Source organism: Heloderma suspectum, chromosome 6 (genome assembly GCF_057233095.1).
Source record: "Heloderma suspectum isolate Gila_16-S chromosome 6, 16-S_ref, whole genome shotgun sequence".
NCBI lineage: Eukaryota > Metazoa > Chordata > Lepidosauria > Squamata > Helodermatidae > Heloderma > Heloderma suspectum.
Genome location: NC_139463.1, coordinates 123671650 through 123693515, shown reverse-complemented (window position 1 = coordinate 123693515; position 21866 = coordinate 123671650). Strand labels below are relative to the sequence as shown.

The window sequence follows — 21866 nt, the reverse complement described above, 5'->3', positions numbered from 1 at the left end:
ACTGACTCCAGCTTATCCTAGCTAAGAGATCTACTCTCCATCTACCTCTGGGTGAAACCAGGGTCTACTACAAGAGCAAGTGTCTGTCAAACTTAAGGTATAGAAATGTAGTTAAGTCTAAACATGTGGACATCACTAAAACATCTACTTCATCACCACCAATTAACCATTTTCACCCATTCTAAGCACAGCCACAACCAATCAATGAGACCACAATTGCCCCAAGCAACAGCAACCTGCTACCATACCAACTGCTTTTTGGCTGTTATGTACATAAAATCACAGAGACTTTGTCAAGAAAAAAAGCAGTAACTATAGGTTTGATCCAGATTTAGTCATTTCAATAGGTCTACTCTAACTATGGCTTAGTATGGCTTTGATTTCAATAGGTCTACTCTATGTTTAAATGTGGGATTAATGTAACAACTTGCACTAGTGTAATACTACAGTGTGAAACATTGCACTTGCAGAAGACTCTTTGTACTGGATCCTGTATACCTTTTGCCTTATACCTCAGACTTTACCCTACAAGTTACAACTGGGATTGTCAATGAATGAATGAACACATACTTGTATACAGCAACTTAAAAACATATACCTAGGGATGTACAAAATTACTTACCTGTTTTGTTTCATACATCTGCGGTGCGGGGGGAGGCGCTTCGTCCCTCCTCCTGAAATCCTCGATGGCTGGCTCCGCTCCGTGGCGACTCCATGGAGCTGCTGGCCAGGGCAGCCCGCAGCGACATCCGGCCACTGCTGGGTTGCGCAGGGACGCAAATGTTGGCTGCTGTAGCCACCGCCGTTTGCGTCCCTTTCTTTTTGCCGTGATAGGCTACGTAAATATTTACGTAGCCTATCGTGGCAAAAAAAAAAAAAAAAGGGAATGCAAATGGCAGCGGCTACGGCGGCCACCATTTGCATTCCCTTTTTCGCCGTGATAGGCTACGTAAATATTTACGTAGCCTATCATGGCAAAGAAAAGGGAACGCAAATGGCGGTGGCTATGGTGGCCACCATTTGCGTTCCGTTTTTTAGTTGTGATAGGCTACGTAAATATTTACGTAGCCTATCACGGCTAAAATGGTGAAGCGAATCATGGCTGCAGATGCGGCCACCATTCACAGAGCAGCGTGAACGGCAGCAGGTGAGTGCTCCGTTTCGTGTGCCTTTCGCGGGGTGGGGCAGTGGGGGCTTAGTTCCACCACGGGTTTCAGGGGGCCGAATGCACTGGCATTCAGCCTTACCGAGATCCGTGGCAGAATTCTCCGCCATCCCTACATATACCTAAAGGAAATGAACAATTTTTTTTCCCCAGCGAACAGGCCATTTGTTACCACTGGTTCATCTATTTTCTAGTAATGGCAAGGTGTTTCTATCCAAGAGTGATGTGATCTATTGTAATTTGAAGCCCTCACATGTTAAGAAACTGCTGGGACATATTCATTCATGTCAATAATCCTACAGTTCATTGTGGCCTTCGAATCCCCCTTGGAAGATCCACTTACCAATGGATACATTTTCAGTGACAGTGAATGGCTGATCAGAGGAGGAATGGTGGACCACGCAACTGTAGCTTCCAGCCTTCCCCTCTGCTTGATCTCTGCCAATTTTCAGGATGCTGTAAGTGGAGTACAAATTCCCAGCTGGTGTCACACTCCCATTGTCAAACAGTTTTTCATTCAGGGGTACGTTGTCCTTCTTCCAAGAGATGCTAATTTCCATGGGGGAAAACCCACTCACATCACAGACAAGAATCAGGGCCACAGTGCTCTTGACTGAGGGGGTAAGGTTAGCTCGAGAAATGGCAATGGAGGGCTTTGTGGTTCCTAAAGTGGAAAGGGAAGAGTTATGGCAAACACAAAATTGTTGTTGTTCATAGGGAATACTGTGGCAGATCAAGCAAGTCTTTCATATTTGCATAATCTTACCCCTGCTGCTCAGTTAGGAAATTCTATAAGCAAATGCTTCCAGGAGAATTCTGGAATTAAAAATGAGATTCCAATGCCTAATACCACCCAGTATAGACTTCTGACCCAGAAATAATAAAACATTTCTCTCTGAGGTTTGCCAGATGAGAGACAATTGTACCAGGTCCTCAGAAATGGATCATTAGCACCCTTTTACTGATTAGAAAGGAATCCAGATAAGGAGGTGTCAATGTTAAATTTAGGGTGACAACTTTCACTTACCATAAAACAATGAGGCCAGATGGGCCACCAGATAAGTGTAAGTATGTAAGAAAAACAAGCTCACAAGACAGGATGAGGTCAAGGAAATATGTTTCTGTCAAAAAACACCTGTAACATGTCAAAGAAAGCTAAAATGTTTGGATGAGTGTGTTGGTATTGTGCATTAATCTTGACAAGAAGCTTCAAAATTCGATATTCTTATTTAGACATATAAAGATTTGACATAGAAAAGTTATCATTGGAATTCTTTGATAAAAAATATTAGCTGCAGTAAAAATAGTTTGGACATATTTTATAGCATCCAAAAAGTATATAAAGGAGACTCAGAACACACAACAGTGGAAGCTATCCTTTAGGATCAGGTTCCCTTAACATGTTGCCTGTAGAATGAACCTGATAAGCTTGATCTTGATTATCACTGGGAACTAGCAAATGTACTTCACTATGTCTAAAAGCCTTGTTTAAGAATGATGTTTGATGTTTCATGTGTCTGAATTTATGCATGCACGAACTCTTGTATTGAGTACTGTTATGCTAATACTTGGTAGTAAAAAGACAAAAGGGCAATCTCTGAGAGGGTGTTTCTTAAGAAACAGAATTCTGAATCACACATATCAGGAGTAAAGTATTGAGCTTACTCTTAGATGGTATCTGGTGTTAGGAGAAATCTGACTGTATATGCAGTAGACAGGTAATCAGTGGTTGCCAACGTACTGACAATATAGAGGCATATTTTGGCATATGCCTCTGAACTGAAACAGAAACGTGGTATAGATTTTTCAGGAAAGGTCTAGGAGGTGGACAAATGTTGTTTGAAATCTCCTGGCCATGGAATCATTTCTTCCCATCTCACCCAAATCTTTATTGGAGTGCATGGGGATGTTGGTGGAGGCCACTTAATGTTTTCACCACAAAATGTCACTGTCATGTCACGAGTGCCATGATGAACCCCTTAACAGTTCCTATTCCTCAAAGGCAATAATTTGTAAATAGTGTACAATGAGAACTTGCTAGGAGAGGTCACTTCTAGCTACCCAACCCTGGCATGTGTACTCACGTGTATCCTTTTTGACTATTACTTCTTTGGTGACTTCTTCATAGCAATGGCCAGCTACTTTGCAGGTAAATGTGGTACCCTTTCTCCATTGCTCCAAAGATACCGAGTGGGTACCCAACACATTCTGATTTCCGTTGGCATCTGGCTCCTTCACCATTTCCTTCCGACCCCCGGTGCTAGGCCTGCCATCCACACGCCAGGTTATCTGGGTGTTTTCGAGGCTGGGGCCAACCACAGTGCAGGTGACAGTTGCTGTCCTCTCAAGCACGTCTATATAGGATGGCTTGATGATGGAGATGGTAGGTGGTCGCATTGAACTGTAGCAGGCTGAGGAGCATCATGCCAGGAGACAGGGAGCCGGGAAAAGTTCATTAGCATTTGCGATCAACACTATTCTTTCAATAATTGAGAAAATACTTGGGCCAAAACCAAACACACAGTCACTTGCACTTAGAAGCCATTGAACACAGTGTGTCCTTCTTCTCAGTAAGGATACAAGGGATTGGGATGTAGGCCCAGTGTACATGGTTAGATGTTTTAAACTGCACTAAAATGCTATTTAGCCCACATTTTAAAACAAATTAAAATCTTCAGTCAAGAGTTCCTATATGAAAAAACAGCTTAAACTCAAATTAATTATTTTTTTTAACTCGCATGCTCCAGTGAACTGCCGTCCCATGCCCATATGGCCAATTCACATCCAATAGCGTGGGTGGAACAGAGTGAGATAATACACACCAAAATACTCCACCCCCCAAGAAGTGTGGAGGAAGCCAAAGACAATTTCTCATGGAGCTTATAGGTGAAGATCAATGACTGGATAACACTAGCAGTCCCCAGTATGAAAGCATCAGACTGGTGTTGTGTCAAAAAATGTATGAACAAAGAAAGGCAACCCATCATCCCCTTATCTTTAGAGCATGCATCCCTCACCGCGGCACTTGCTGGTACTATGTATGGTCACATTCTGGCTGTTCAGTGGATGAGTCACTTTACACGTGTAGAGGTCCCCTTTGTCCCAGCTCTCTTTGCTGATGATCCGTTGGACAAAGCTGGAGTAACCGCTGCACTTGTCCTTGTCAGTGGTCAATGTCACTGCTACTTTCTCTTGCTCCACTTTTCCATTCTTCAGCCATTCCACACTGGCTGTTCCAGGGCCTTGGCTCCGAAGGAGGCAAACCAACTCCAGGGTGGACTCTTTCTCTTGTTCACCACAGTTGGGGGTTGCAATTTGAACTTGGACTGGCTTTGCGGGCCCAGCATCACAACCTGAGAACAGAGAATGGGAAAATAAATATTGCTGAGAGTTGGAACACATATTATTCATTCAGTGATATCTTGTCATTTTACAAAAAGTATCTAAGGCAGCTTACATAAATCCTTTAATAAACAGCAAGATAAAAATACAACCTCAAAACCCAGAGCCAAACTAACCAGTAACACTTACAAGCAGTTTAAAACAACAGCAGAGTACACAATAAAATTAAGATTTTATAAAAGGACCACTTAAATAAAACTGCCTTCACCCTCTGCCTAAATCAGGCAATAAGTGGACCAGGCATACCTTTCTTAGTAGGCCTTTTCACATAATGGGCGCCACCACAGAGACACAGATCTACTTTCCATCTACCTCTGGGTGAAACTAGGGGCTACTACCCACTGCAAGAGCAAGTGTCTGCCAAATGTAACATTTAGAAATGTAGTCAAGTGCCCTAAACATGGGGACACCACAGCTGTAAGACATCTACCTCACCACCACCAACCAATCATTTCCACCCATTCTAAGCACAGCCAGAATTGATCAATGAGACCACAATTGCCACAGGCAACAGCAACCTGCTACTGTACCAAGTGATTTCTGGCTGTTATGTTCTTAAAATCACACAGCCTCTGTCAAGAATAAGAAGTGGTAACTATGGGATGGATCCAGTTTTAGTCATACTTAGGAATAGTCCTTTTGATTTCCATGGTTCTATTCTTAAGTATGGCTAAATGTGGGATTAATTTTATAACCTGCACTGGTGTAACACTACACTGTGAAATGTTGCACTAGCAGAAGAAGCTTTGTGCTGGATCATACACACCTTTTGCCTTATATCCCAGACTTTACTCTACATGTTTCAACTGGCGTCTTCAAATGAATGAATGAACAAATAATTCTATAGAGCAACTGCATGAGGGAAATGAACATGATTCTTTCCAGTGAACAGGACTTTGCTGCCATTGGTACATCTGTTTTCTAGTAATGGCAAGGTGTTTCTACCAACTAATGATGTGATCTATTGTAATTTGAAGCCCTCACATGTTAAGGAACTGCTGGGACATATTCATTCATGCCAATAATCCTACAGTTCATTGTGGCCTTCGAATCCCCCTTGGAAGATCCACTTACCAATGGATACATTTTCAGTGACAGTGAATGGCTGATCAGAGGAGGAATGGTGGACCACGCAACTGTAGCTTCCAGCCTTCCCCTCTGCTTGATCTCTGCCAATTTTCAGGATGCTGTAAGTGGAGTACAAATTCCCAGCTGGTGTCACACTCCCATTGTCAAACAGTTTTTCATTCAGGGGTACGTTGTCCTTCTTCCAAGAGATGCTAATTTCCATGGGGGAAAACCCACTCACATCACAGACAAGAATCAGGGCCACAGTGCCCTTGACTGAGGGGTCAAGGTTAGCTCGAGAAATGGCAATGGAGGGCTTTGTGGTTTCTAAAGTGGAAAGGGAAGAGTTATAGCAAATAAACATTGTTATTCTTGTTTACAGGGGATAGCAGAATAATTTCAACACATGTTCAACACATATTGAAATTCATTTTTACTGAACTGCTTAAGGTTGTCCTAGGTTCTAGCTATTTAAAGACAAAACACGGGCATGTCCCATCTAATCTAATCTAATCTAATCTAATCTAAACAAAACAGAATGGTCCAGGGACATGAGAGAGATCTGTTCGATATGTTCATCTGTTCACTTCTTTTGTGGTGGAAGTAGTTTTTTTGGGGCCCTGAATGGTTTCCTGAAAATCCTCATAATTCTACTTTTTCAGTTGCTCTTCACAGCCATCACTTCCCTTTTCTGTCATTTATTTTTATCCTCATCATTCTCTTTCCTTGGATGTTGGTAGCCAATCAGCAATCACATCATGAGAGACTGAAAGTGATAGTGTCATGTGCGTATCCAATCAGATTTGAGTATGTGTCACTGACAAAAAAAGGAGCCCATTGAGATTGAGAGCAATGCTTCCTGCAAATCTCTTCCTGGGAACACCTCTGCAGGAGACATATCAAAACATTTCTCTCCACAAGGATATTTTGTCAGAAGATACATTTAACTTTCTCAGTAGTTTTGAATTTCTGATGCTTATTGGGAAAGTAGGATGTGAATGAATGATCCCCAATCAAGTATCTTGTGCAGCTCCCCATCATTTCAATGAGTCCCACACAGGAGAATTATACTATTAATTAGAGCTCATGGGTGTAGGTGGGGGCCGCTTAAAATTTTCTCCTCAGGCCACAAAATACCATGGTCAGGCCATGAGTGCCACAAATGACCTCTGAATGGTTCCTGTTCCTCAAAAACATTTATTTAGACAAATTTGTAAACAAAGTAGAATAAGAATGGGCTAGGGGAGTTCACTTCCAGAGCCCAGACCCAGGCATGTGCACTCACGTGTATCCTTTTTGATTGTCATATCTTTGGTGACTTCTTCAGAGCAATGCCCAGCTACTTTGCCGGTGAATGTGGTGCCCTTCCTCCACTGCTCCAAAGATACCGAGTGGGTACCCAACACATTCTGATTTCCGTTAGCATCTGCCTCCTTCACCATTTCCTTCCGATCCCCGGTGCTGGGCCTGCCATCCACATGCCAGGTTATCTGGGTGTTTTCGAGGCCGGGGCCAGTCACAGAGCAGGTGACAGTTGCTGTCCTCTCAAGCAGGTCTCTGTAGGATGGCTTGATGATGGAGATGATAGGTGGTCGCATTGAACTGTAGCAGGCTGAGGAGCATCATGCCAAGAGACAGGTTGCCGGGAAGAGTTCATTAGTATTCAACTATTATATATGAGAAAATGTTTGGGCCGAAACCCAACACATAGTCACTTGTGCAGAGAGGCTATTGAACACAGTGGGTCTTACTTCTCAGCAAGCATGCATGGGTAGGTCCAATCTACATGTTTAAATTAAAACATTTAAACTGCACTAAAATGCTATTTAGCCCACATTTTAAAACAAATTAAAATATTCAAGCTAGAGTTCCTAAATGAAAAAAAAAAGATTAAACTCAAATTTAAAAAAAAAAATAACCACCATGCTCCAGTACATTGTCCTTCCCACACTGATATGGCTATGTCAGATTCACTACTGTGTGTGGAGCATAGGGAGATACATACACAAACAAACTAAACACTCCACCCTCCTGATGTGTGTGAAGTCAATGGGATTTCCTCATGAAGCTTTTAGGTGAAGAGCAATGATTGGGTAGCACTTAGAGTCTGCGGTCCAAAATCACCTGACTGGGTGTTGTGTAAAAAATGTGTGAACAAAGAAGGGCAATTTTAGACACAACAGCTAATGGAGAATCAGCCTGCATGCCCTGGGTTTTCCTCTTCCAGATGTGGCCCAGATGTACCTGCCAGGCTCATAACTCATCTTTGCTGCTTACGTCCTGGTGAGCCCCTGATAACGATCCTCCCTTCTTTCCCTTTGGTTCCTCTCCAGCCACCCATCACCCTCTTATCTTGTAGAGTGGGTATCCCTCACCTTCACACTTGCTGGTATTGGAGGAGATCACATTCTGGCTGCTTGGAGGATGAGTCACTTTACATGTGTAGAGGTCCCCTTTGTCCCAGCTCTCTTTGCTGATGTTCTGTCGGTCAGTGATGGAATAACTGCTGCGCTTGTTTCGGTCAGTGATCAATGTCACCTGTCTTTTCTCTTGCTCCACTTCTCCGTTCTTCAGCCATTCCACACTGGCTGTTTCAGGGCCTTGGCTCCGAAGGAGGCAAACCAACTCCAGGGTGGACTCTGTCTCTTGTTCACCACAGTTGGGGGTGAAGATTTGAACTTGGACTGGCTTTGGGGGTGCCCTCTTGCAACCTGAGAACAGAGAGTAGGAAAATGTTGCTGACACTTGGAACTCATAATATTATTAATTCATTCCTATCCTGCCTTTTTACAAAAAGTATCTAAGACAGCTTACATAAAGTCCCTATAATACAGAGCAAGACAGAAATATAGCCTCAAAACACAGAACCATAAAAACAAGTAAAAACTGCAAGCAGTTTAAAACAACAGCAGAGTACACAATAAAATCAAGATTCTAAAAAAGGCCCCCTTACATAAAGCTGTTTTGACCTTCCTGCCAAAGAGCAGGCAATGAGTGGACCAGGCATACATCTCTCAGTAGGCTATTCAACATCATGAGCACCACCAGAGAGAGATATCTCCTGGGTACCCTACCTACCTGCCTTATCTTAGACATTGTGGGTCCCAAACAAGAGCCTTCACAGTCGAACCGAGGTCATGAGGTACTCTGGTCCAAACCTGTTTCTGGCAGTAAAGGTTAAACTGGCACCTTGAACTGACTTCAGAAGCAAACTGGTAACCAGTAAATCTGATGGACGATCGGTGTAAAGAGGTCTGAATAGGAAACTCCTCTGAGAACTCTTGGTGCTGGAATCTGGACCAGATGCAGCTTCCAGACTGGTTCTAGTCCCCACTCAGCCATGGAAGCTCACTGGGTGACTTTGGGCCAGTCACAGACTCCTAGCCCAACCCACCTCACAGGGTTGTTGTTGTGAGGCTAAAATGGAGAGGAGGAGGATAATGTAAGCCGCCTTGGGTTCCTTGCAAGAGGGAAAAAGGCGGGGTATAAATGCAATAAATAATAAATAAATAAATTATGGGTAATTTACCTGGCGGTGACTAGAACATGAATGACTGCAACTAAGTTTGATCTGTCATGGAAAGGGACAGTTGAAACATATGATGGTGTTGGTGAAAAGCGCTCCTGGCCAGTACTGTCACGTGGGCATCTGGTGCAGGTCTGGGCCCAGGACCATTACCAAGAACCTGTTGTATCAGGGGGTGTACAATCCCATCCCAAACCAAAACAGGCTGATTACATCATCCAGGATCACCAGAACCCCCTGTCATTGTATCGAATAAGCTAAGACATAACAAGAATGCCTTCGGAGAGGGTGGGGAAACCTTTTCAGCCGAAACGTTTTGGGGCTGAATTGGCTCTGAGCAGTATATTGCAGGCCACAGGACAGCAGTGGGTGGGGCCAGCATCCACTGCTGGCATATGGTCCCTCACATGATTGCCAGGACCCCAGTCACACACCCATGAGCATAGTCACACTCCCTCTCTCACATAGACATTCCCTGCTCCTGAAAATGCCCCCACTGCAACTAGGCTTTTTGAAAGCCTGACTCTAGTAGGGGAGGGGTGATTTTTTGAAGGGGGTTGAAGCACTGGGGAGGGTTAGCTCTTCCCTCCCCAGTAGTATTTTGGCCCTCAATGTGTCGCATTCAAATTCCAGTAGTTCTCCAAAGTTCTTTTGTCTCAGGTCTTATGCTAATGTGACTTCAGTTTGTGTGTTGTGGACTTAAGCTGGCTGTTTCTACTCAGAATATGGTTACCCCCATGATGGCATTGGCTCAGAACATATGTGGGTTTGTAGCAAGGGGCTGCCTGCTTCAGTTTCTATGTGTATCATAGTCCCCTGTCCCAGCTGTGAAACATTGCTCCCCAGCCCCCGCCAACACACAGGCCCTCGTAGGGGATCGCAACAGGGCCTGCAAGGTCACATCTGCCTCCCGCCGTATATACCTCTGGGTGGTCCTACTCCTCCATTGCCACCGTACTCTCAGAACCTTACGTTTGTATTCGAAGGTTGCCGAGGGGGCGTTTTGCTGGTTTGCATTAGCCGAGCTCTGCACGGTGCATGTATACGGCATCTTTTCAAAGACCGCGAAAGGGACTGTGAGCCGACTGGTGCTGAGCCACCCATCTCCATTCACTTGTGTGGGCGGGAATTCCTTTTTTCCTTGGGCATCAGGTGTCCATACAATTTTTGACGTCATCATAGGAGATTCGGTAAGCAAACAGGCAAGGCTCACAGTTTCTGGAGGCGGGGATTCCATGATGTCACAGCAGGCCAGCAGAGGGAAGACGGAAGGAGGTCCTGGGGTGCCTGTAGGAAAGGAAAAAGAGGCGGGAGGAAGTGGAGAGCATAAGATGAAAGAGATAACCCTTAAATTTTTGTTGTTCAGTCGTTCAGTCCTGTCTGACTCTTCGTGACCCCATGGACCATGGCACGCCAGGCCTTCCTGTCCTGCGCTCTTAAATTACATTTACACTAAAGAGGTCATTGAAATTTAGAATCCTTTAGAGAGCATTTATGGAAACATTTTCCCCAACATACTCTCCTCAGGATGAGGATGATGGTGACGTGAATGTCAGTAAATGCAATTTTACATACTTAGATGTCACTGTGGCCAAGTCCAACTTATATCGATACACAGCCTGTTTCTCCATCAGCATGCGATGCCCCTTCCTCCTCCCTACCATTCTCAGCGCTGACATGGTCACTGCATGGAGTTTTCTCTACTGCACATGACTTGACTTACTTGACTCGATCAAAACTTCACAGGGGCCACCACAAAACAATGTGTGGTGGCAGCTGGCGGTGCTCTGCATGCCAAGCGGCACATCAAGCTCCCAGTCTTCATTGCCCCCCTCCCCAATCGGTTTGTGAGAGAAACTGCAGCTACGTTGATCTGCGGGATCCTCAGGAAATACTCGTTGCGTTAGTTTACCTGATGAGGAGGTTGTGCGTTTCTGTCACACAGTATTTGTGCATTGTGGAGGACTACAGGCATCTCCTAGGCCGTGCTTCCAATAATCACGGTGTACTGTCCAGGTCTGTTAAGCAATTTCATTGCCCTGCATGAACTGAGAGCGTGTGCTGGAACACACCCAGCGGGTCCATTTTGCTGCCTGTCCAAGGGAAGAGTGTTAAGCTTTCTTTCCTACCCGTTCATGTAAGTCTAACATCCAGCTGGGAGCCGTCGAGGATGAGGCTTGGGGCAGGCTGGCAGGTAGCTCCTTTGTTCTCCAGCAGCTACCTTGAAAGCTGGTGTTCATCTGGGAGGCCATAATTATCCCTGTGATGTTTCAGGCTTGATCAAGTATCCAGGTAGCCCCCTGCTCCCTGTAAGGCTGCCTGCTCTGCTCTGCGAGGTCAGGAGTCTCTCAGCTGAGCATCGGACTCATGGGACAGGCTTTTTAGTTTGTCCCTTGCTACCTGCTGGCTTTGTTGACATCCAGGTCACCCCTTCCTCCTCTCCAGCTGCCTTGAAGCCTAACGCCCATCTGAGAGGTCATGGATCTCCCAGCTGAGCATCAGGTTTGGGGCAGGCTTGCAGGCTTTACTTTGGGTTCCCGTTAGATTCCTTGTCATCTTCCTGAAGCCTGTCAATGACGTGGGAGATCAGGAATCACACAGTGCTGCATCCAACAGTGCTGCATCCAACAGTGCTGTCTTCAGATATCCTATGTGCTCCAAGTCAACACCTTTGAAGCATGATGCTCAGCTAGCTATTGAGGAATCTCCCAGCTGGGCAATAATCTTAGGGCAAATTTTGACATGGCCCCCTTGCTCCCCTCCAGGTTCCCTAAAGTTTGCTGCTTGTCCAGGAGCTTGAGAACCCCCCAGCTGAGCATCAGAAAGGACAGGCTTTCACAGAGTCTCTCCCCCTGCCCAGCTTCTGGCTTCCTTGGAGCCTTACACTCAGGAATCTCCCAGCTGAGCATCAGGTTGGGGGCAGACTGTCAGGGAGACCCTCCCCTCACTGGTCCTCTCCAGCTTCCTATACCGTAATGCTAGCCAGGAGGTGAGGAGCAAGCTGGCAGGTAGTCAGGAGGTGAGGAGCAAGCTGGCAGGCAGCTCAGCTGGGAAATGAGCCTCTCAACTGCGTTAGGGCTGGGGCAGACTTTCAGGTAGACCCCTTGCCCCCTGCCAGCTTGTTTTAAGCTTAATGCTCAGTTAGGGTTTAGGAATCTCCCAGCTGAGGTCCTGGGTTGGGCAAATGTTCAGGTAGCGCCTCCGTTCCTTCTCAGCTACCTTGGAGTTTCATGCTCACCTGGCTGGGAGGTGTGAAATCTCCCAACTGAGAACCTGGCATAGAGAAAGCTTTCGGGTACCCTCCTGCCAGCTTCCTTGACATCTGCTCCTTATCTGGTACATCAAGAATGTGCCAGTCGAGCACCAGGCTTGGATCAGACATCCTTGTAGCCCCACTGATCTCTCCTAGCTTATTTGAAACTCATCTGAGAGGTCGTGAATCTCCTGGCTGGGCATGAGATTTGAGGCAGGCTTGCAGGCCTCCCCCTGGTTCCCACTTAGCTTCCTTGCAGCCTGCTTCTGATCTGGGAATCCCAATTTAGTATCATGCATAGGGAAGTCTTTCCAATCTCCTCTGGCTCCCTGCTCTCCTCCTGAAGCCTATTGATCCCCTGCAAGGTCAAGAATCTCCCGGTGCAGTGGGGCTGGCTTCAGATATCCTACCAGCTCCAAGTCAACATCCTTGAAGCCTGATGCTGAACTACGGAGTGTGGAATCTCCCAGCTGGCAACAAGCTTAGGGAAAGGTTTCACAGAGGCCCCTCCTCACCTCCAGGTGCCCTGAAACCTGTTGCTTGTCCAGGAGCTTGAGAACCCCTCAGCTGAGCATGACAAGGGGCAGGCTTTCACAGGGACCCCTTGCTCCCTCCCAGCCTCCTTGAAGCCTAGCACTCATTTGGGTGGTCAGGCATCTCAGCTGAGCATCAGGTTGGAGGTAGATTCTCTGGTAGCCCTGTGCTTCCCTCCAGCTTCCTGTAGCATAATCCTAGCCAGGAGCTGAGGAGCGAGCTGGCAGGTAGCCCAGCTGGGAAATGAGGAGCTCCTCAGCTGAGCGGCAGGACTGGGTCAGGCTTTCAGGGAGACCCCTTGCTTTTCATCAGCTTGTTTTAAGCGTAATGCTCAGCAGGGGCTTAGTAATCTCCCAGTCAAGCATGATGAGACTTGGGTTAATGTTCAGGTCGCCCGTCTGCTCCCTGCCAGCTACCTTGGAGCTTCCTGCTCACCTGGGAGGTAAGAAATCTCCCAACTGAGCACCTGGCTTGGAGCAAGCTTTCAGGTAGCCCTCCTGCGAGCTTCCTTGGCATCCGCTCATCATCTGGTACATAAAAAATCTGCCAGTCGAGCACCAGGCTTGGCTCAGGCATCCCGGCAGCACTGCTGCTCTCCACCAGCTTATTTGAAGCCTAACACTCACCTGAGAGGTCATGAATCTCCCAGCTGGGCATCAGGTTTGAGGCAGGCTTGCAGGCTTTCTCCTGGTTCCCTGCTAGCTTCCTTGTAGCCTGCTTCTGATCAGGGAGGGCAGGAGTCTCCCAGCTTTATATCAGGCATGGGGCTGACTTTCAGATACCCCCTGGCTGGCTCCCTGCCCTCTTCCTGAAGTCTGTTGATCACCTGGGAGGTCAGGAATCTCCCAGCTGATAATCAGGCTTGGGACAGGCTTTTTAGTTCATCCCTTGGTTCCCTGATGTAGCCCCTTGCCCAACTCCAGGTTCCATGAAGTCCACTGATCATGGAAGTCCCCCAGTTCAGCGTCTTGGAGCAGACTGCCAGAGACTACCCCTCGCCCCCCTGCCAGCTTCCTTACAGCTTGCTGCTGATCTTGGAGGTCAGGCCCAGCTCCCGTTAACCCCCGGGCTCCCTGCCAGCTTCTTGGAAGCCTCCTGCTGCTGCTCTGGAAGATCAGGGCCCCCTCAGTTGAACATCAGGCTAGGGACAGCCTTTGAGGTATTCCCCTGGCTGCTAGCCAGCTTCCCCGAAACCTGCTGCTGATGCTGCCTGTTGCTGATGGGAGGTCATCTCGCAGCTGAGCACCAGGTGTGGGGCAGCCTTTCAGGTATTCCCCTGGCTCCCCACCATCTCCCAGAAACATGCTGACCACCTGGGAGGTTAGGGATCTCCCAGCTGAGGACCACGCTTGGTGCAGCCTTTCAGGTAGACCCCTGGCTCTCCAGCAGCTTGTTCTCAGCTTAATCCTCAGCTGGGATGTGTCTGCAGGCATCTCCCCAGTTCAGCATCAGGCTTAGAGCAAGCTTGGAGGTAGCCCCTCGGCTCCCTGCCAGAAATCTCCCAGCAGAGCATCTGGCTCAGGCCAAATTTCAGTTGTCCCCTTTGTCCTTGCTAGCTTCCTTGAGGCCAAATGCTCATCTGGGGAGTCAAGAATCTCCCAGCTGAGCACTGAGCTTGGAGCAGGCATCCAGGTAGCCCCCACGGCTCCCCTCGAAGCCTAACACTCATCTGGGTGGTCAGGAATCCCCTACATGAGATAGGGTACCACTCATCTGGTAGCCCCCTGCTCCACCCCAGCCTCCTTTAGCATCATGCTCAGCCAGGAGCTGAGGAGCAAGCCGGCAGGGAGCTCAGCTGGGAAATGAGGAGCCTCACATTCAGGGAGACCCCTTGCTCCCCACCAGCTTGTTTTAAGCTTAATGCTCGGCTGAGACTTAGGAATCTCCCAGTCAAGCACCAGGCTTGGAGCAAGCTTTCAGGTAGCCCCTCTGCTCCCTGCCAGCTACCTTGACATCTGCTCATCATCTGGTAGGTCACGAATTTGCCACTCAAGGATGAGACTTGGATCAGGCATCCAGGTAGCCCCGCTGATCCCCCCTAGTTTAATTGAGGCCTAGCACTCATCTGAGAGGATATGAATCTCCCAGGTGGGCATCAGGTTTGAGGCAGGCTTGCAGGTCTCCTCTGGGTCCCACCTAGCTGCCTTGTAGCTTCCTTGTAGCCTAAGCAGGGGTCTTCCACCTTAGTGTCAGGCATGGGGCAGGCTTTCAGGTATCCCCATAGCTCCCCTCCATCTGCCTTAACCTCTTGATCCTCTGGGATGCCAGAAATCTCCCGGTGCAGTGGGGCTGGCTTCAGGTATCCTACTAGCTCCAAGTCAACATCCTTAAAGCCTGATGCTCAACTAGGTTTTGAGTAATCTCCCAGCTGGGTAACAAGCCTAGGGCATGTTCTGACATAGCCCCGTTGTTCCCTTCCAGGTTCCCTGAAGCCTTCTCAGGTGGCCCTCCACCCTCGCCTTGCTCCCCTCCAGCTTGTTCTACCATAATGCTAGCTAGGAGGGGAGGAATAAGCTGGTGTGTAGCCCAGCTGGGAAATGAGGAGCTCCTCAGCTGAGTGGCAGGACTGGGGCAGGCATTCAGGGAGACCCCTTGTTTTCCATCAGCTTGTTTTAAGTGTAATGCTCAGCAGGGGCTTAGTAATCTCCCAGTCAAGCATGATGAGACTTGGGTTAATGTTCAGGTCGCCCGTCTGCTCCCTGCCAGCTACCTTGGAGCTTCCTGCTCACCTGGGAGGTAAGAAATTTCCCAGCTGAGCACCTGTCTTGGAGCAAGCTTTCAGGTAGCCCTCCTGCCAGCTTCCTTGGCATCCGCTCATCATCTGGTACATCAAAAATCTGCCAGTCGAGCACCAGGCTTGGATCTGGCATCTAGGTAGCTTCAGTGATCTCCACTAGCTTAGTTGAAGCCTAACACTCATCTGAGAGAGTAGGGTCTCAGCTGAGCATCATGTTGGGGGCAGGCTTGCAGGCTTTCCCCTGGTTCCCCACTAACTTCCTTGTAGCCTGCTTCTGATCTGGGAGGGCAGGAGTCTCCCAGCTTAGCATCAGGCATGGGGCAGGCTTTCAAATATCCCCATTGTCCCCCCAATCTCTTCCTGAAGCCTGTTGATCCCTGGGGAGGTCAGGAATCTCCCGGTGCAGTGGGGCTGGCTTCAGATATCTGACCAGCTCCAAGTCAACGTCCTTGAAGCCTGATGCTCAACTAGGTATTGAGGAATCTCCCAGCTGGGCATCAGGTTCTGACATAGCCCGCTTGCTCCCCTCCAGGTTCCCTGAAGCCTGCTGCTCTGTGAGCTTGAGAGAACCCCCCAGCTGAGCGTGGTAAGGGACAGGCTTCCACAGAGCCCCCACCCACTGCCCTCTCCCAGCTTCCTTAGAGCCTAACACTCATTTGGGTAGACAGGAAACTTCCAGCTGAGTTTTAGGCTGGGGCTGGCTTGCAGATCTCTCTGGTGCCCCCCCCCCCGAAGCCTCACACTCATCGGAGAGAGCAGGAGTCTTCCAGCTGAGCCTGAGGAATGAGAGATTGTCAGGTAGCCCCACCCCCTGCCCTGCTCCCCTCCAGCTTCCTGTAGCATAATGCTAGCCAAGAGTTGAGGAGCGAGCGGACAGGGAGCCAGGAGGTGAGGAGCAAACTGGCAGGGAGCCCAGCTGGGAAATGAAGAGCCTCTCTCAGCTGAGTGCCAAGCTTGGGAGAAGTTAGCAGGGAGCCCCGGGACTCTTCTCTTTGTCTTTCCTTAGGCCTCTCTCCCAGCTATGCATGGTAGATGGGGCTGGTCACATGGATCTGCTGCTTGCTGCCACCTTCCGCCCAAACCTGGCATGCAGCTGGGATCGGAGGAGCACTAGCTGAGCTCCTGGCAGGCTGGTAAGTTGCCCAGAACCTTCATGCTCCTCTCCCTGATGTTCTCAGCTGGGAGGCTCAGCTGAGTGTTGGACTCCAAGGGATCCAGTGGGATACAGCTAGGCTACTTTGCAGCCTGCTCCAAGCCTGACATCCAGCAGTTCCAGAGTTCAGGAGAGCCTGTTTACTCCCCCAGTGTCTCTTCTGCAAAGATGCTGAGTTGGAGAATGGCACAAGCCAGCCAGCCTGAACATCAATATAAACCATAATGGAAATACTAGTCCTCATGCCCAGGCACAGTGCCACCCACTCCTTTCCCAGGCAGAGAGTCTCTTTTTCTCCAGCTTATCTAGAATTCTATCTTCCCAGGACCCAGATTGTAAATAACAGAACCTCTTTTACTCACCAAACCAAAGGCCAGAGTTGATAGGAACAGCCAGATGTTTGCCAGCGACCTGCAGTCTGTTTCTCTTTGGAAGACATCTGTAATGTGTGCGTAATGTTTTATTAGAGAACAGCAAGTTAAATCAACAGCATAAGCCTACAGCATAGATCTGCTCTTTTCAACAGCATCTTTCTGGACAAAACAACAAGGCAAGACACAGAACCTTAGCTAAGTACTAAGGACATGAACTGCCCCATCTACTGGCTGGAGGTGTTGCCTATATAATAGTTACACCCCCATCTCCGCCCCCTGTTCCCCCATCTTCTTAAAAGCTGAGTCAAAAAGATTACTTGCATTATATGGATTAGAACTGGTGTAAATATATGAAAAAACATATTGCGTGAAGTGTGTGGGAATAGTATACTGTCTTTTTAAGACTTCTTGCATATATGTTGTGATTGACGAGAATTGACTGAGACTGGTTACACCAGGGGTCTCCAACCATTTTGGCCCAGTGAACACACTTGGAATTTTGAGTGTCATGGGCATGCACATAAAATGGCTGACATGGGGGAGGGGCTTGCTCATGCACAAAATGGCTGCCATGGTGGGCACAGCCAGTCACAAAACACTCATTTCCCAGAAGATGCATTGGTGAGGCTAAAAGAAAAGTAACTTGTCCGAAATCCTAAGGCAAAAGTGGGATCCGAGCTGCAAACGACAAAACCACTCTTCTGAATCCACAGTTTTCTGCTCCAACACCCATTTCACAAAAGGCCAACTGGTGAGGTCCAGAGACAAATAACTTGGTCAAGACACTGAGTACAAGGCACAGGTAGGGCCAAGTCACATATCTGCACCCACAAGGCACATACCCATTTCACAGAAGGCAAACTGGTCATGCTCATGTGGTGCCCAGAGGAAATCTTGTAAATAAAGATGGCGCTGGAGGCTGGTGCTTCACTTTTCAGCATACTGGTCTCCCAGTTCAAAAAAAATAAAAGTGTAAAAATCATCAACAATGTAAAAAATCAGGAGCAGCAAAGAGTTTGGTGGGACCAATAGAAGTGTCTGTGGGCAGACTGTTGTCCATGGGCATTGAGAACTCCAGGGTCCCCCTCACTAGCTAGCTAAGAAGGGAAGCGACTCTACAGAGAGCTCCATTCTGCACACTGAATGTTATATTTGCAATTTAAAGAATGAATGATGTCGTTATTTTAAATCCAAAGTCTTGCTTCCTCATCGAGAAAACTGTGCAAGGTCCATGACGTATAATTGGGACTCCAGAGGCCTAGGGTTGCCAGGTCAGCAGCGTTCCATTCCCTGAGATTTCAGGGCTAAAATGTGAGATGTCACAGGAGTGGGCCCTTCAGTATCAAGTGCAAAAAGGTGCAAGTGTGTGTGACACTGTCAGGGTGGAAAATGAGCCGATAGAACCCCAGAGCAGTTCTGATTCTGAAGAGGATCAGCAATCCATGGGAGAGGGGCCAGCTCATCCCTCACAGGCACAGCAGTTGGCAGAGATTCCTCCTGCCGGCATTCCTGAGATAGGTAGTGATCCTAGCAGTGAGAGAGTGTGGGAGGGGGGCTTGTTGGATGCTTGACGCAGACACAAAGAGCGACAAGCGATGGAGGGCATGGAAAGGAGGCATAGCGCCTGTTTGGCACACAAGCAACGGTTGTCTCCCGTGGACCCAAGGGAAAGAGGGAGGAGCTCTCCCTAGCCCATAAGTACAGGGTCTTCAAGTGACTCTCCTTCAAACGGGGATCAACTGCCTACTCGGCGCATAGGCTACTCTGCTGTTCCTTGCTTAGTCGCTGGTGAATTAGCATCTGAAAGAGTCATTAAGTTGTAAAAGGATTAAAGCCTTGAAAAGAATCCTTTTGTCTGTGTCTTGAGTTGGCTATTGGAGTCTATTGAAAGAGGCCGCTAGGGCACTCCTGACAGGCCCCCCCCACAGACACACCCACACACATAATGTGGGTTTTCTGTATGCCATATAGGAAGATTGATGTTTAACTATTCATTTCTTACAATAATGAACAAACTGAATTTTGGGGAGCTAGCATCCAGTTCCTGTTGTCTGTCCATGTATTCCCCATGTGAGAAATAGGGATGTTAGAGAATTCTGCCACGGATCCCAAGGGGGCCAAATTCCAGTGAATTCAGCCCCCCAGAATCCATGGTGGAACAGAGCCCCTGCCCCTCCACCCCACGAAAGCCCTGCGAAACGGAGCCTACCTGGCTGCAGCGGCGGCGGCTCTGGCCGCTGCTGGGCCGCCATTTGCATCCCTACGCAGGCCCGTAATAGGCTACGTATATATTTACGTAGCCTGTCACGGCTAAAGCAGGGATGCAAATGTCATCCCCTATGCCATTTGAGTTCCCGCTTTAGCCGTGATAGGCTACGTAAATATTTACGTAGCCTATCATGGGCTTGCGTAGGGATGCAAATGGCGTTCCCTATGCAGGAGACCATTTGCGTCCGCACCAGCCTGGCGGCAGCTGGAGGCCCCGCTGCAGGTTGGCCCGGGCAGTGGCTCTGCGGCCTGGCCGTGAAGCGGAGCTGGCCAGGCAGGATTCTGGGGGGGAGGAACGGATCTCCCCAGAGAGACTGGTAGTATGCCCAAGACACAGAGACCATGGAAGCAAGTCAGCAACAAGGATGACGACAAGCATTGCAAATTCCCATTTCAGAGGTGGGAAACTGATCAGACTGAAGACACACAGAGACTGTACAAGCAAGTGTACCAAAACAGAATTGCAAAAATATTTTGAGGTGAATGAACTAATATGTATTGCCATCGATAGTGTCCCCCAAGACCAGTAAGTTCAGAGTCTAAGATTAGCTAACTGCGCCATTGCTCAGCTTCATGGTCACACCCCTTCTGCAAAATGGAACCAATCATGCTTATAGGATTACTATCAAAATTACTGAGCCAATATAGGATAAGTGCTTTGAATGCTCAAAAAGAAATTAAAAATGATAGCTATTAGTAGCAATAATGCTCAGCTTCATGGACATTATTAGTAGCAGTAGTGCTCAGCTTCAGTCCCACACCCCTTCTGCAAATTGGAACCAATCATGCTTATAGGGTTACTATCAAGATTACTGAGCCAATATACGATAATTGTTTTGAATGCTCAAAAAGAAATTAAAAGTGATAGCTATTGTTAGTAGCAATAATGAAACTGTATAACAGCAATAATGGAATAAAAATGTGTCTGCCCAGAGTGCTTTTCTTCTGAGCAAGGAACTGGCTTCTGTTTTTTAAAAAAGGGACCCATGGCTCAATTGTCTCTGAACATGTGCTGAAGGATTTCCACATTTGACATTATTTTTGTTTTTGTTTTAAAGTAACTTAGGGTGCAATCCTATGGCCACTAGACAGAGGCTAGATGGCCATAGGATTGTTCAGTTTCCAGGAACTGACCTCGGAGTTCACACTTCAAGGTCAGTTCCTGGAAAACTATCTCCCTGCGCCTCCCCCCCTTGAAGGTGGCGCAGATCATCCCCGGGATCTGTGTTTGGATGAGCAGCTCGGAGCGTGGCAAAAGGGGGTGTTCCTGGAAGCGGGGTGGGGCAGGGAGTGCAGCAATGCCGGCATGATGCTTCCTATGCATCATCCAGCCTCCCCTCACCCCCAGCTCTGAGGTCCCACAGCTAGACAGCCAAAATCAGCCATCTAGCCACAAAGGCAGGGTGGCTGGAGTTTGGATAGGCAGTCGCCTTGAACTCAGAGACAGCTACCTCTCCTGATAGGACACTAGCCACTGTGTAGAGGGCTACAGGATTTTTCCGGTTTCTGGGAACTGAGGTTGAGCCAGGGCTCTGAACGAGGTTCCCAGAAAGCATGGTCCCTGCCCCCTCCCCTGCCCCTCGTAGCTGCAGTTCTCTCCACGCAGGCTATGTCTGTGTGCTCAGGAGCGGAGTGCGGAGTCGGTGAAAAGGGTGCGGTTCCTGGGGTGGGGAGGGGAGGAAGCCATGGAAGCTGCTTTACAGAGCTTCCTATGTGCTGCATGGCCTCCTTCCTTCCCCCTCCCCAAAGCCGCAGCTAGTCAACCCAAATCGGCCGTCCAGCCAAAAATGAGGGCAGCCAGAGAATGGAGGCAAGGGTCACCTCCGTGCTCCAGCCACCCTGCACTGGATACCTGGCAGCCTCTGATATTGGAGGCTGCCGACTATCTGGACAGGATTGTGCCCTTAATGGTGCAATCCTCTACATGTTTACACAGAAGTAAGTCCCATTTAGTTTAATGGGAGTTGATCTTGGGTAAGTGACAAAATGACTCAAGATTTGCAGAGTGGCCTCAGAAAGGGCACCTTCATCCCCAACACACTCAGAGTCACACATACAGACAGACACACAGATATCCTCCCGCTCCTCTCTCTCACATACACCTCAACATTTTAATCTACTCCCCTCATCAGAGTTCCCAATGCAGTGCACACATTCACAGCAATTTTGCTTGCATGGTGAACAATAGGGGGATGGCACAGTTGAGTTTATACACATACTGCCTCAACATTTCCACTGTAGGCAAGTCTAAAGTGATTTTACTTGCATTTGGAAACTATGAGAAAGCAGGACAGGCAGTTTAACAAAATAAGACAGACAATATTTCCAAGGAAATGAAGGGTGAATAATGTACCCAGTTTGTCCTGGGTTGCAATTTGGGGTTCAC

General features: G+C 48.1%; 1 protein-coding gene and 1 gene segment (V, D, J or C); both read right to left on the bottom strand.

The window, feature by feature from the left end:
• Window positions 1-21866, bottom strand: part of LOC146342978 (immunoglobulin gamma-1 heavy chain-like) — a 675086-nt gene that overhangs the window by 88817 nt on the left and 564403 nt on the right.
• Window positions 1-21866, bottom strand: part of LOC146342984 (uncharacterized) — a 177535-nt gene that overhangs the window by 11929 nt on the left and 143740 nt on the right. The window contains exons 11-18 of the mRNA XM_084807086.1: window positions 17201-17321; window positions 10134-10448; window positions 8011-8346; window positions 6921-7247; window positions 5642-5962; window positions 4183-4518; window positions 3250-3576; window positions 1509-1829 (exon numbers count right to left, since the gene is read on the bottom strand). Coding sequence (XP_084663212.1) covers window positions 1509-1829; window positions 3250-3576; window positions 4183-4518; window positions 5642-5962; window positions 6921-7247; window positions 8011-8346; window positions 10134-10448; window positions 17201-17321 — 2404 coding nt within the window. The remainder of the gene's footprint in view (window positions 1-1508; window positions 1830-3249; window positions 3577-4182; window positions 4519-5641; window positions 5963-6920; window positions 7248-8010; window positions 8347-10133; window positions 10449-17200; window positions 17322-21866) is intronic.